We start from the raw sequence: 15,304 nt of genomic DNA, 5'->3' as shown, positions 1-15,304 counted from the left end.
CGCACTCTGCAGCAACATGTTCTCCAGCTGGGAACGTTGCCATGAGCGATGCATCGTTTATGATTGTAAAGTCAGGGCTAATCTGGAATGTGAACGCGGCCATTGTGTATCATAATTATGTGCTACTCACAGCATCATTACTGTAACAATCAATCAAACTGACCAACTGTATAGAAAACGATTCAGATCATAATGTGAAGTAACACACCTTAAACGTGAAGCTAGCTCGCTAACTAGATTACCGAGACGAGTCTTCATCATCCACAAACAAGACAAAATGTTTCGCGCCTCCTCTTCAGATGCTCCGGTGTTTCCAGCAGAGCTCAGCTTTGCTGCAGTTCACGACCTTTCTGGCTGAGTAAAGAGTGAAATGCTGCCACACTCTGGAGGATTTAGGTTGTGAAGGTGCTACTGCAGCGCTGATGTTGATTTAGTAACATTACTGTTCACATCACTTTACTCTGTTAAGCTGACTTTGTCACTATGGCCGATGACGTCATGAATGAATCAATTATTAAATTTTGTTGGCAAAGAATTTAATAATCAATTTTTGTCGACTATGTCGATTAGTTGTTGCACCCCTAAATAACACTGAGCTAGTGGAGGGCCCTGTGATGCCTTTTTGAATTCCTGGTTTCATTCCTTTTAATGTAACAAAGTCCAAGTGCCCTCCATCTCGGCAAGTGAAGGAGCTGAGGCCATGCAATCTAAATTAATTAGATTCTATTTGTGGCCACATTGCTTCGCCTCTACAGCAATTCTGTTCCATTCATTCTGCCTGCCTGTGTGTGTTGGTGTGACTGATGGAATGGCTAAGGGAAATAAAGCACGGAGAAGAGGAAGAAAAAGACAGCACATCTATATGTGTGCAAATTGATTTTCAATACCACTGACAGTGTTCATGTGTCCGGGAGCGTTGCCCAAAGAGCATTAGACTGTTCAGCTGTAACGGACCTCCCGCCGCAGCTGCACCCTCACAAGCCAACCGATCAAGCATTTAAAAATACTTAAAAATTAATAAACAGATAGAAATACAATCGTTTCACCTCTGGTTGTTGAGGAAGGATAAAGTTTTTTGTGGTTGTGTCCTTCTTATTACCATTAGCCATGCTGAATAGATTTTAGTTTTTTAATGGATGAGAGGTAAAGATGAGAACAGACAAATTAGTCAAGGATTTTAAACGTTAAACTTGGGAACAAAGAAGGATTCATGAAGCTGCAATAATTTGGTGTAAACATTTATTTAACTCTGACAGACGAACCAGAAGATTCCAGAAGATTGACACTGTACAACTATAGCAACCAATAACAGTAACACCTTTTCAGATAGGAGAACAAATTAGTCATGAACATCTGCAGCCAAGTCACCAGGTCAATACCAGGCGTCTTACTTATTAATAAGTCTATCTGGTGGAATCTTAATCCAGTCTACTCAGCACTCTTCCGCCCAGCGATGTGTAAAAAAACTGGACGACACGAGCCTCTGAGGTTATTCGATGTTTTCAGATTCTATTGACTGTTTATGTTGACATAGTGAGGACACTGAAAATTAGGTGTGAAAGAGAATTGATCTTAATCTGGTAATAAGATAGAGAGGGATAAACGGAGGACAGGAGCTATTGTCCCCATCCGCTTGAAACAATGTTTTCCAATTTGACCCCTAATATGTCCTGAAAAGTGACTCATGGTGAAAGCAGAGGACTGTGTGAGTGAAATACAGAATGATTTGAAATTACTCTTTTTAAGCACAGTCATGCTTGTAGCCTGTAGTAGTACAATTACTCCTGCTACTTAAATTGAAACAAGAAAATAAATGTGGTTATTTAAAAGGAAATAATAGTAATATAAAAAGGCATCATTTAGGATTATAATGGATAAATGATGCTTACTAAGTTAATATACTTAATTTCCACAATGAAGACAAAGTGCAATGTGCAGAAATCAGCACTGCATTTATTCAAGACCTTTCAAATAAACACATTAGCATTTGTGATGGTGCCTACAGTGTATTGATAGAAAACTTTTACTGGGATTAGTCACATAATTTATTGCCTGTTAAAACATGCAGAATCAATGACAGCAAGGTGCAGTAAAGGGTTGGTACAGAGTGAGTATTCGTGGCATCTGGTAACCTTTGCTGCCCTCTAGGCCAAAGGGATTGTCAACACATGCAGTACATTGTATTTACTGTACCCCATCTGCATGCGGGTCACAGTTAAGCAACCGGGATCCCAGCTTACAATTGGATTTATGCTGTTTGAGAATATTTTTACACAGTGTCCTACCATAAACCATAACAGAGAAAATCACAAAAGTGAAACCAGTTTAGGTTTCCCTCATCAAAGAAGCCCATTGAATATTAAGCCAATTTATTTTAACAACTGAAACTTTATTTTGAAAAACGTTTGAAGGCTGAGATGGCCTGCTGGTTAAAAATGCTGTTGAACCCGAAAACAAGAGTTTAAAAAAGCATCCATATCCCTGACATTCAATGTCAACAATCAATGACAGCTCCATAAATGTCACCACGCTTGTGCATCATGAACATGTAGTGGGTGTTTGAGTACGCTCCCTACTTGTCCCTACTTGGAATGTACTTTTTAAAGTGAAACCTATCTCTACATCTCCCTGTCGTCCTGGGTCTCCAAGGTGGGTACATGGAGTAATGTGGGCTCGGTCTTGTCTGCAACATCCCCCAGCTTCTTCTTACCGATTTGACACTTACTCAGGCAGTCGTCACACAGGATGCTCTCCTTAACCAGGTAAAGCCTCTCTGCTATCATGAGTGACTCAAGGCCGAGGTCCTGCTCAGTGAGGATGGGGTTCCTGTCCAGGTTGACCCTCTCCAGGTTGTTCAGCCTCACGAGGCATCCAGGGAAGCGAGTGAACCGGTTGTCAGAGAGGCCGATGTGGCGGAGCTCCTTCAAGGTACCAATGGAGGTGGGGAGAGCGTCCAGCTGGTTGAGACCCAGGTTGAGCGTGTGCAGTTTCTTCAGGAGGCCGAGCTCAGCAGGGAGGCTGGTCAGCTGGTTGTTACACAGGTTCAAAACCTGCAGGTTCTGGAGACGGCCGATAGTCACAGGGAGCTCCTCCAGCTGCAACAAAAACAGTAACACGTTCTGTAGTAGTGTGATTCCACGCAGTTTACTAATCAAAATACTGTTATATATCTTCTCTTCTTGTTCTCATGAGCCCAATATCTCAAACCAGCTGCAACGTCACATCGTCAAAAAAAAATAAATACAGATAAAGCTGTATAAAAAGGAGTTTTTATCACTTTTTTTGCTTGCTAAATTACATGTCAAATGTAACCTTAACACAGACACAGTCACAAAACAAAGCTCGATTACCAACTGGGCACCAGACCCTCAGGGGCCTCCATTTGCATCGAGATTTCTTAATTTGATAAATTGCACATTTGTTCTTTTATTGTGTAACTTACAGCACAACAAGCATGGTATGAACAGAAATCAAAGGGGCCTTTAAAATGACACCAGCATTATTAGATATTTCTGTGGCCATGAGTTAAAATCAAAATTTATATATGTCTTAGATTGCAAATATTTCTAATAAAATATATGTCCACTACCTAATCACTAACTAATGCACACCCCCCTATAGGTGGTCCAGCCCTGCATAAAACTAAAAAAAAAAACTAAAAAATACAGTGGCACACAAACACTAAATATACAAATATGTGACTGTAGAGAGACACATTGTGTGGTTCACCTCCAAAACCACTGGAATTTACACTTCCCATAATGCAAATTAAAACCTTCCTTACATGGTAAACACAATCTCAGTGGTGAGTGCACGGATTGGTGCAATGCTCCTTTACTTAAAATCCTGACAGCTGGCTTTTATGTACTTCATTTGTGAGCTGAAGTAAAAAAAAACAAAAAGACAATTGAGTTTCAGTTGGCATGTATGTGAATGTGTGTTTTTCAGTTAAATAAACCCGAGACGCTTTGTTAAAGCATCTATTCCTTAACTTTCTGTCCTACTCACATAGTTGCTGTGCAGATCTAGGAAACTGATGTTGATGAAATGGTCAATAAAGTCCGGGAGCTTTTTGATCAGGTTCCTGCTCAGGTCCAGTTCATCCATGTCATACAGCTTCTGGATACACTTTGGCACTGTGGCGATCTCCTTGAAACTGAGATCCAGACGCTTCCGCTTACCGTCCAGGGACACCTCCACGCAGTTCTGAGCCATTTTCAAGGTGAATGTCTTACTTTTAGCCCGTCCGGTTTTCTTTCCCTTGGCCATTCTGCTGCAAGGAGACGCAGGAGCGTGGCGGTTGCTGTAGTTAACAGTACTCAGTAATGCGCTGTGACACAGGAGTTGACAGTGGAACTGGCCTGCGAGATTATCCTACCCAACACAGTCCAGCCAGCTGAAACAGTAGATAGTAGATCTCCTTAGATAAAAGACCTGTAACATTATCACCCATTGCTCCATGACAAAGCAAATTAACTAACATTTGCACTGGCTTTATTCTAGTATATTTACGACGTGTAATCACTGAACAAATGTCGGATTGTGTTTGTTCAGAAGATTGACTGCATTGACTGGCACTAAATAACTATGGGATTTCGACTGCATCAGAGCAAAAGTAAAGGAGAAGAGGAAGTGCTTAAAACAGATTTATGATCATTAGTAGTGCAAGATAAGCGATTAACAAGAAGACACACAGAGACATGACAAGGCGATCAACAGGAGGTACCTGAGTACATTTTAAATTTCACATTTAGAATCTTTGATTTCTTACCAGCATTAGCGAGTCCACTTCCTTGGATCCGGCACACTGACTACCAGGAAAGAGACAAAAGGGACTCCAGACACGTCACTTGAGTGTCTCTTTCTCCAGCCTGAGATTTACACTCTACATCAAGATGCCACTGAAGAGAGTTGTAAATAAAAACTGGTCAGATTGTTGTAGTTGTGGCTGTCTGTCAGGTGGTTTGCAGCTCCACCGTGGACTCACTTGGCCACACATTGTTTTCCTTTGTTCCCAGGCAACTGCTTTGGTCTCAGCAGACTTTATGGCTGCGAGCAGCTACAGCAGGACAGTTTGTTCTCATGGTGTCTGTAGTTGGAAGACAGTTTTAAAAAATGACGGTAACTGTTTCTAGGATTGTTCTGTTTTCAAATAACAATCACACATGATTGTATAAGGAAGTGAATGCCTTTAGGGTTGCCAGGTCTCCAAAAATAAAAATAAAATAAAAGCAGTGAGACTGAAATGCTGATCACAAATAGGTTATTTTGATGAGCACCAGTGGAAAGTATCAGAGGAAAAAATCCAACATGGTCCAAAAGAGCAAAATTATGCAGTGGATTTTGTATCCTGGTTATTTATTTTTTACTGCTTCCAAACGGCATGGCAAAACATTAACTATTACAGTTCTACTCTAAGAATAGTTTTCAAATCTCCATGTAAGTCAACCGACTTACATGGAGACATATTGTCTTTCAAAGACCTAACTGAAAACTATAAGAAATATTGCAGTTTACATTTTACAGTATTAGTAAAAAAAAATAATTTCCAAACAAAGACATTTATGTAGCAATCTTTTATGTAAAAATGTAAATTAGGAGTCTTTGCTAATGGCCTATAAATTCTGCCTATCATAAGGCAAAGTCTTACTATTATAACAACAACAAAAAAAGGCCATTCCTTGTTTTATGTCTCAAAATTAAGCAAAACTGGATATTTTAACCTATTATAATTGGTCCAAAAATGTCCCTCATGCTCACTCATTTCTGAATGCTTGTTTATGATGGAAATTTTTTTTTTTTTTAAATACTAAACATTTACAATTTGTAAACAATTAAAAATGTCATGTCCAGAAATTTGGTTTGCTTACAAATGAAATGCACATGGAAAAAATATTTACAGTAAATAGAAATATTACAGAGTACAGTATACTGAGCTGCTTAACTGTGCTGTGTTGGTAAATAGTTTCCTGTCTGACCCTTTCCCCAAGCTATGATACCATACATCAGTTACACAGCTGCGTTGATCTCTCTCTCTCACACACACACACACACACAGACTTCTGTCAGCTGTAAGTATAATGTATCACATACTGTAGTCGCATCTTAGATGTTACTCAGCTGTGACCTGTCTAAATTTAGTCTGGTTGGTGCACTTCATATGATGCACTTTCACTTGACGTCAATGCCACACAGTACATCCTACATGCCAGTAGGGGGTGCTGTCTTTGTACAAATTCACACAGTATCAGGACGTGTAGACATCCATGCTGCCAGGTGAAACATCTCTGCCATTAGATTTCATTCTGTTGTTTGGGAAAATTAGAAATCTGTTCAGCTGTAACGGACCTTCCGCCGCAGCTGCATGCTAGCAAGCCAACCGATGAGCAAGCATTTAAAAATACTTCAAAATGAATAAACAGATAGAAATACAATCATAGAGAAATTATAAATAAGCAGATGAATTTTGATGTTTGCGATATAAAACAGCGCTGGAAGTCATGTAACCAGGCCCTATTCAAGGTCTGATAAAGGGACCAAGTGTCTCCAGATGTACCAGGAAGGCATCCAGTCCATGATATCCGGATAAACAGACACAGACAGGCAAACAAAGACAAAGACAAAGATCTAAAATAGGTTCCTTACATATAGGTGTATGTGCAAACAAATGTGGATTTTTCTGCAATAAGACCATTGTCACCACTAACTGCACCTCCAAAATATCCATAATGGCCAATCAGAGAACAGAAAGCGAGAGGCAGAATCTGCGTTGTGGTTTAAAGGTTTGACATGTCACAGAGTAGGAAAAGATAAGGATGAAATGCCAAAATAATAAAATGATTTACACCAGCTGGGTGTTCATGTTTAAAGATGTGAGAGGAAAACTTGCATGTCACAGGTCTTATTGTTCTGGTTGTGCTGCAAATGGAGCCTGCATAAAACCAGGTCAGCCCACTGTGTGTGTTTTTGTTTTTAAGCTATAGAATAGCATCACTAGTGCTGACGCCGAGTTCCTTGGAAGCTCTGCAAGGCACCAAGATTGCTTAGATGGCATATTCTTAAAGTTAAAGCAGCGCAGTACCTGATTAATTGTGAATCCTAACCATGTTTCTTATCATCAGAATTTTTGTCTAAGATATTATTTTGACCTGGTTAGTATTTTTATGTCTGCATGCACCAACCAGGTCAGAGCAAAAGCAGCCATATTGTAGAGTGCAGAAAAGTAGCATACTCTAAGCCTGAGTCATTTCCCTCAAAGTGTGAAACACAGGTCAGGATATATGCAGGTCACACCAGAGGAAGTGGCGCTGACCTAATTGGTTGAGGTAGTGTTCAGATATATAACATTTTAATCACGTGTGCACTAGCAGGCCACACACAAGTCAGGTTAAATTTTGGTCCCTTTTTTGTCTGATTTTGATTTTATTAGTCAGACTATATGAACTAAGAATGTTTGCTCTATTAACAGAGGGGTCAGTCAGAGATGTTGATTACATTCAGCTTTATTACAGATAGTTTTCATGTATACAACTATGGTAGTCTACAATATGAATGTATTCTTTAAGCATCATAAAGTGATGTCTGTGAAAGTGAATCTGGAACAAGCTTGTTGTAAGCCCCCCAAAATGGTAAGCTAATGACAGAATTAAGCATCAAACAGCGACAGAAATAGCAGCAGCTAATCAGGAAATATAGAAATAATAATAAAGACAGACCCAGCACTGATGTCATCTATGTTAGATCCTCGTATTTCATTGAAAAACTTATCTTAAACATATTTGTTATTGCTAATTTATACTGTACAGAGTCATAATTTACGGTGGCTCCGAAAGCTCACAAGAGGATTGTATTTTGACGACTACTTTTGCAGTACCTTGCGTACTTTTGCCTTTTTCTTGCGCACAGCTGGCACTTCTCAGAAGACCCTCCCCATACTCTGTCTTGCTGACCTAGCTGGGCAGTGGATCTCTTGGTCTGTCTGTCTTGCTTGCCAGCCACTTCCAGCACTGTGAGTGTGAAATACAGCTGTTGTTTTTATAAACATGTGTTCTATATGTGTGTGCACCAAATGAAACTCAGCTTTCCAGCAGCAACCTCTGTGGTAACCAGTCAAGATACTCATTTTTAGTAAGGATGGACTGATATTGATTATTGATTAGTTCAAGATCGTTTATTGTCATTCATCCACATACCAAGTAATGAACAAAATGCTCACGGTCCAATGTGCTAAAAACAAAGTCACAATAGCCTAATTCAAATTACAAACAAGACACAAAACAAAAATTAGACATGCTGGCCAGCCAAAAGAAAGAATTGTTTTATATACAGCCCCTATCTGACATATGTTCACCTCATAGCCTATGTATAGCCTATTTAAATAATAGCAGCATCAGAAGTAGGGTACTTAACATTAGCGAAGGCCTGATGGCTACTTAAATAATAAGCTTCTGAAATATAAGCCAGTAGGAAATGCTCGGTTCAAAGTAAAATTAAATAAGCTGATCCGTACTGAGAGCAGCTTTAGCTCAGAATTAACGGAAGAAGGAAAGTATTACATAGTACATTTTGAGGTAGTCCTCAAAAAAGAATCCTCTTGTGAGCTTTCAGAGCCACCATAATAATTACTCTCCCTAAGGTTTCCTGCCCAAAAGTTGGGCATGTTTTACCCACAGTAAACACTTTCCTAATGAGTTTATGGTCTCAGTCGTTAGTTTCAAATCTTCTTCATTACAGCATGTTGTTCATTTGCGAAACAATGGTCCCATTTAGAGGAAAATAGATGACAAAGCAGGATATGCTTTAAGGCGGGACTACCTTGTGATTGACAAGTCACTACCATGGCGACCTGTCAATCAGGCTAGAGCTAGAGGTGAATCGTATCCACTGTGCTATGTAAAGTTAACCAGCGCTGTGGATGGATTTAACACATCACTTTGTAAATGATACTGTGATTGGTGATATTACTGTTTTTTAGTAAAATCTATTTTCACTGCATACTACCGGCAATGACCTGGAACAAACAAATAATTTGATTATGTGGAAAATTATGGATGTCAGCTGTGTAGAAGTCCAATCTGGCCTCATTCCCAGGTCATCAAATACCTGCATTTTGTCACACCCCTCGACATCTCATACAGACTTTCACCCAGAAGACTGGGGTTAGGGTCCTGTGTGAAACCATTTACCTTATTTAAGGGTTCAGTTAGGTTTTAGTGGTATCTAATGGTGTGCATAGTAAATTGCAACCTGATTGCAACCAAAGGCTTTCTCACTGTTCACCCCTCCCGCTCTGTCGGCTCTTGTGACAGATAATATGCGTGGTCCTTCATTTGTCCAAATTTCACTTCTTTTCTTACTTCTAACAAACCATACAACCACTGATACTACTACATCTTCTTCTTCTTCTTCTAGTCCTTCTTCTTCTTGTGCCTAGTCTTCTTCTTCAACGTAGTTTTGAAACGTGCTCCAAAAAGCAGTGTGTCCGTATGGGCTACTGTAGAAACATGGCAGCGCAACATGGCGACTTCACTGTAAGGGTGTATGCAGATAGGAATGGCTCATACTAAGGTAATAAAAACGGTTCATTATGTAAGGTCTTAATACACAGCTGAAAACAGAGTTATGTATGATATATTGCGTTTCTGTCAATAGATCCTCCTAAATATTACACACTGAACCTTTAAAGTTATGTATGTGATGTGTAAGTCACTACTATTTATTGCAACTCAAACAATGATTCTTTCCTAAACCTAACCAAGTAGTTTTGGTGCCTAAATCTAACCAAAATGGACCGTTTCACAACGTTAACAACGTGTTAAGGCTAAATGGTTGTGCATCTGTGTGAGACGTGGGGAGCGCCCAGGTGTCAACACATGTAACTACTGTATATGAATTGTGTGAATTGCAAAAGAAGATGATGTATTTCACGCTAAGTCAACATTTACAGGATACAGACAGTTTGAAAAGGAACACATAAATGGTGCCAGAAGGATGTGGCCCATTCAGGATCAGACACCAACCACCAGCGACTTTGTGATTCTTCCTTTCAAGCTTGCATGCATACTTTGTCTTCTCTATGAACTATTGTTTAGGCCTGCTAACCTGAAACAAGACGTAAAGCTGCTTTTGTGCAGAGAGATGAGTGAGAGCTTGCTGGACATGTTTAGGAAAGCTGGCACCGCGGGGGCAGCGGCATTCGTGTGTTTATTTAAGCTCTGAATGGATGTGGCTTTCCTTTCCTCTCAACTACGTGACTGTTGTGTTGTCTTTGCTTCAGGGCTTCAAGTTCAAAGGGCTGCTTTCCTTTTTGTAAAAGTTTGTCCATGTTTCATTCAGGAAAGCTTAACATGGACTTGACATAAGATTCACTAGGCATTTAAGAAAGTGTTTTTGGGTGGGTGAATTAGTCATATGGTGGTTGTTTTCATTTGATGAACATAATGACTGGGTCGGGATTAGTTTGTTGGCACTGTGTCTTCAGAAAAGTCTTTAACTGTTTCAAAGCCTAAACTAGAAGCCATAAAGCTATCAGTCATTACTCATGAGTGCACCAAATAATCTTCACTAACTTGCCCATAGAAAATGGTCTCAAAGTGTGATCTAGGACACACATTATTCCCAGGAATGAGAACTGTCATTTGGGATAGGCCAAAATCTCAGCAAATAGGTGCTTTAATACAGTACAGTTCATATTAAGAGGTGTAATTAATAATGATTTGTTCCTTTGTTCGTGCATGTTCTGAAAACCTCTATCACATATACTGAAAAACAATTTTTATTAACAAAATCTTAGCATAGGTTTTCTAGCACTAATACACCTATATTTGCCCTCGTCAATGGATGCCTAGTTTTCCTGTTGTTAGATATACTGTTTTAGTGATACTACACTTGTTTTATTAAATTATGAATAATGATATTTGGAAATATTAATCATAAGCTCTCGTTTGGGGCATCACCTGAATCGCCGTCCGCCCAAGGCCTTCAGGACTCCTTGGGTATAGCTAACAATTATGACTAGTGATCAGTTATTTTAGATCAGTTACTTTAATCAATCAGTCAGTCTCAAATCTAAGGGTGAATTCTCCATCCATTGACCTGGATGCTAAACAGTACACACACACAGTTCCTGTGATCAAAGTGAAAAAGTATTAGCTAACTAAAGTGAGAGTAAATAATACCAATAATAATACCAGCTTTTTTCTTATTTTTTGTATTTTCTTCTCTTCTTGCTTTTTCTCACTTCTTTCTTTGTTCTGTTGATGGACTGGCGACCTGTCCAGAGTGTACCCCGCATTTCGCCCGATGTCAGCTGGGATTGGCTCCAGCCCCCCGAGACCCTGAACGCAGGATAAGCGGTTGACGGTGGATGGATGGATAGTTCTGTTGACGGCCTTTCTCTCAGCTTCTTTCAGTCCCTCGCTTGAATGCCAAAATGAATGCTGGGATATCTCTGCCGTCAAGTTCATGCACGTTACACATTATGCATCCTCGGTAAAATGGGCATGTCAAGAACACTTCCGGGATTTTTAACTGTTCTTGCCAAAATGCAGACTTGTGTATTGGGACAGTACTTGGGCCACAAAAGATGACGTTTCACAAGAAGACAAGTACAGACAAGAACACAGATTGAGAGTTTCTCAGAATCTCAGAACTCAAAAAATATTTTCAGTGTGTAAGTAAGTAAGTCAAATTTATTTAACATAGCACCTTTCACAAAGCAACTTACAAGGTGCTTTACAATGATATAAAATAGCAGCGGGGTTGCCCGCTTTAGCTGCTTCTAAGCTGCTTCTATGCCGCTTAGATCGTTAATACAAATATTAATGTTTAAACGTATGATCAATATGTCCCTATGAACATGCTACACAGCGTTAGATCGGTCAGATTCTTCACAATTCAATCGTTCAGTTCATTTAACGGAAACAACAAGCCCCAAAGTCAAATTCTTATAGTTTTACCAGTCTAACCTGCATGGTACAAGAGAGAAAAGGAAAAGAAGTCCTGACTGCCGTTACCTTTGAAGCGCTTGTTAAGTCACTTGTTAAGCCCGAATGTGTCAGTTCCTTGATTATTTATCTTTCTTTAGTCTGTAAGGGCCCACCGATCAAAAGAATCAAAACAGCTTTTCATAAAAATTTATCCAAGTTGTGAATCCTGTCATGTGAAGTCCATCGCTCTCGGTCTGCTAACTTCTCTCATCCTGCACCGTGTTGTTGTCGTGATGTTACTTCAAAGCTCATAAGCCGTCTGTCAATGCTAGAGTGCTTTTGATATTATTTGAAATTTTTTTAAGTAAAAATAATAAGTAATACTTTTTTAATAAGTATTATTCTGTTTGAAATAAATAAACTGTTTCATAGTAGTGCATAGTTTAGTGCAAAAGGAATTAAAGGCCTGTCCCATGTGGACGCCTGTCCCAAATATAGGCAGGGTCAATTCAGTGATTTTAGCAAATAAAAGCCCGGGCTATTATTCAAAGTTTTACGGCAGGTTAGTAACCTGAGGTTAGTAAACATGTTTAGCTCAGCATTGGCCATCTAACGTTAGCTTGCTTCTTGCTTTAGCTACGACCTATGAGAGGTTAACTCCAACTGTCGTATGTTATGAAAAGATGACTGAGCGTTTCCTTACTTGCCATACTTGTGGTGGGTCAATTAATGTAATCATTTACATCCCACTGGCTGCCATCATATTAATTATTAACATTGGCTGCAAACAGGTTACGGGTATATTTTTGATCACCCAACATTACAGTTTTATTTAGTTATAACGTTACACTGGTTTGACAGTCTGGAGTGTGTGTTGACTTACAGTAGTTTATAAGTTGTCATTAGTTGTAGATGCATTGTACATTAGGCTACATGGTTGTGCTCTGTGAAAAACAGGTTACAGGTTTATTGTTGATCGTGTAACGCTATAGTTTTATTTAGTTAAGGTTACACTGGGATTGAGAGTCTGGGGGAAGCGTTGACTTGCAGTAGTTTAAACTGTCATTGATTGCATTACATTTTACATCTTGGTGCTCTGTGAAAAACAGGTTACAGGTTTGTTGATCATGTAAGTTGATTGGCTAAATATTTCCCTGTTTTATTGCTATATTGGAAGTTCTCATATTTTAGTTGTTGGATTAGAATTCAAGTTTTTAAAATTATGATATTGTCAAGTTGGGTTTTGAGGTTATTAAGTTCTTTTTTTATTTGTTCTGTGGGGTTATTGGAGAGAAGGTTTGCAAGTTGTTTAATCCTTTGTTCTAAATTGTTTTCCAGTTTTTGTTGTTGTTTTTTCTTATATAAAGAATATGATGTAATTTCCCCCGATTACCGGTTTTGCCAGTTTCCCATAGTAATGATGGTGATATTTCTGTATAGTTGTTCATCTCCATAAAGGATGGCCATTCTGAGGTTATTAAGGTGTTAAGTCAGTAAGGATGCATTGAAACGCCATCTTGGAGGAGGTCTGGTACATGATTGAATATTTATAATTAGAGGGACGGGAGCATGATTGCTGAAGGTGATGGAGTTAATTGTGATTTCATGGATATTAGGGATTAATGAATTGCTTACTAAGAAAAGATCAATTCGGGAGGAAGACTGGTGAAAGGGTGAAAAATAGGAGTATTCTTGTGATAAAGGATTTTTCATTCTCCAGTCGGTCCATAATCATGTATTGTTTAATTATTCCAGTAGAGTGCCAATTCCTTGTACTGAGGTACTTGAGCTATCAATTGTGGAACAATAATGACTAAACAACCAGATTGCAATCAATCGGAGGTAGAACAGAAGTAAAACGCTTCAATGTGAATTTAGTTTGGCTCTTGTGGAAAGGATATAACTAAAGTTATATTAAGATAACTAAGTTCAATTGGCCTATGAGTTTCAGGCTAAAGGACTAAAGGCTAAAGGACACCAACTCAGCCACAGAATGTGGTTTATTTTGCCTTACTGCTTGTTGTTTCCCCCACCGTCCGTTGTTCGGAGGCTCACAATTGGCTGGCTCTTTTCGTTGCTTTCACGGCCTCTCAGCAGGCTGGCACGCTGCACAGGCAGCTCGAGATGGGCCTTGCCAACGGGGATGCCCTGGAGTCCTTCTGGTTGGTGGTTGCGGGAAACTCTTGCAGTAAACGGGCTGTTAGTCCTGGCTTGGCTCTCTGAGTTAGGTAGGCTACTGGTGTCGTTCTCAACTCAGTTGACTATCCTCCAAACTCTGTCGTTGGGAGTAGGCTAGTGAAAGTTGATTCAAATTTTTTGTATAAAACTTAAAACACAGGCAGGGATGTAAATGAACATAAGGGAATGAAATTAAGAGCACTGCATATTAACTTTCCAAATGATTCTTTTAGCTTTTCAACATAGTTCCTAAACAATAATGACATGGTAATAGACTAGTCAAAACTGAAGAGGCAAGGGCCACTAAGTAACTTTTAAAGATTATTTAACTAAACAGAACAACAAAACAGCCCCCGTGCATTGGCATGGGATGTGCACGACCGGAGGTCTCTGCAGCGGGTGCTTGAAACTGCTCAGGAGGTCATTGGTACCAATCTCCAGAGCATCAGTGATATCAGTGAGGTGAGGTGCCTACGCAGAGCCCAAAGGATACTAAAGGACAGTACCCACCCAGCCACAGCATGTTCACCCTGCTGCCTTCTGGGAAGAGATATAGAAGTTTCTGCTGCCTCACCACCAGACTGCAGAGCAGCTTTTTTCACCCCAAGCTATCAGACTTTTAAACTCAGTATTTCCCAATCTCTGGCTAAACTATTTTAAAATGGCGGGTTTGTTCAGGACACCCCGTCTGGCACATGCAATGATGATGCAGTGAATAGTAAGGATTCTCTCTGACCCATCAGTAGTAGCAGTTTTCATGTCAACATCAAACAACATGTCAAAGGACAAACACATAACCGTGGTCATACACTGGACTTGGTTTTTACCCTGGGTGTCAGCATTTCCTCTGTGGAATTAGTGGACATGACCATATCTGACCACAGATGTATTGTTTTTAGCTGCGATTCGCCTGTTACTCATGCCGCCTCACCAAGCTCCGTGTGTTGTCGCATCTTTAATGAACAAAGTGTTTCAAAGTTTTGCGCAGTCTTTCAGAGCCAAAGCCAACACCTGTCTGATTCCAACACCAACAATCTGGTCGATCACTTCAATCATATCTGCTTGTCGTCACTAAATATTACTGCTCCTCTAAAGGTTAGGCCTACGTCTAAAGCTAGTAAACAACCCTGGATAAATGACAGCATTCGCAGCCTAAAAAGGGAATGCAGGAAAGCAGAGCGCAGATGGAAAAAATCCAA

At 39.7% G+C, this 15,304-nt stretch overlaps 1 protein-coding gene across 1 annotated transcript; it reads right to left on the bottom strand.

The window, feature by feature from the left end:
* Positions 1-2,368: 2,368 nt before the first annotated feature.
* Positions 2,369-5,087, bottom strand: lrrc18b (leucine rich repeat containing 18b). The gene is made up of 3 exons (XM_046069047.1): positions 4,772-5,087; positions 4,009-4,396; positions 2,369-3,095 (listed from the first exon to the last, which is right to left on the bottom strand). The coding sequence occupies exons 2-3, from the start codon at positions 4,267-4,269 to the stop codon at positions 2,619-2,621; spliced, it is 738 nt and encodes a 245-aa protein (XP_045925003.1). The 5' UTR covers positions 4,270-4,396; positions 4,772-5,087; the 3' UTR covers positions 2,369-2,618.
* Positions 5,088-15,304: the final 10,217 nt, after the last annotated feature.

The sequence above is a fragment of the Micropterus dolomieu genome, linkage group LG14, assembly GCF_021292245.1.
Source record: "Micropterus dolomieu isolate WLL.071019.BEF.003 ecotype Adirondacks linkage group LG14, ASM2129224v1, whole genome shotgun sequence".
Classification (NCBI taxonomy): domain Eukaryota; kingdom Metazoa; phylum Chordata; class Actinopteri; order Centrarchiformes; family Centrarchidae; genus Micropterus; species Micropterus dolomieu.
Note: the sequence above shows the minus strand (reverse complement) of the source record. Positions and strands in the feature narration are given on the sequence as shown.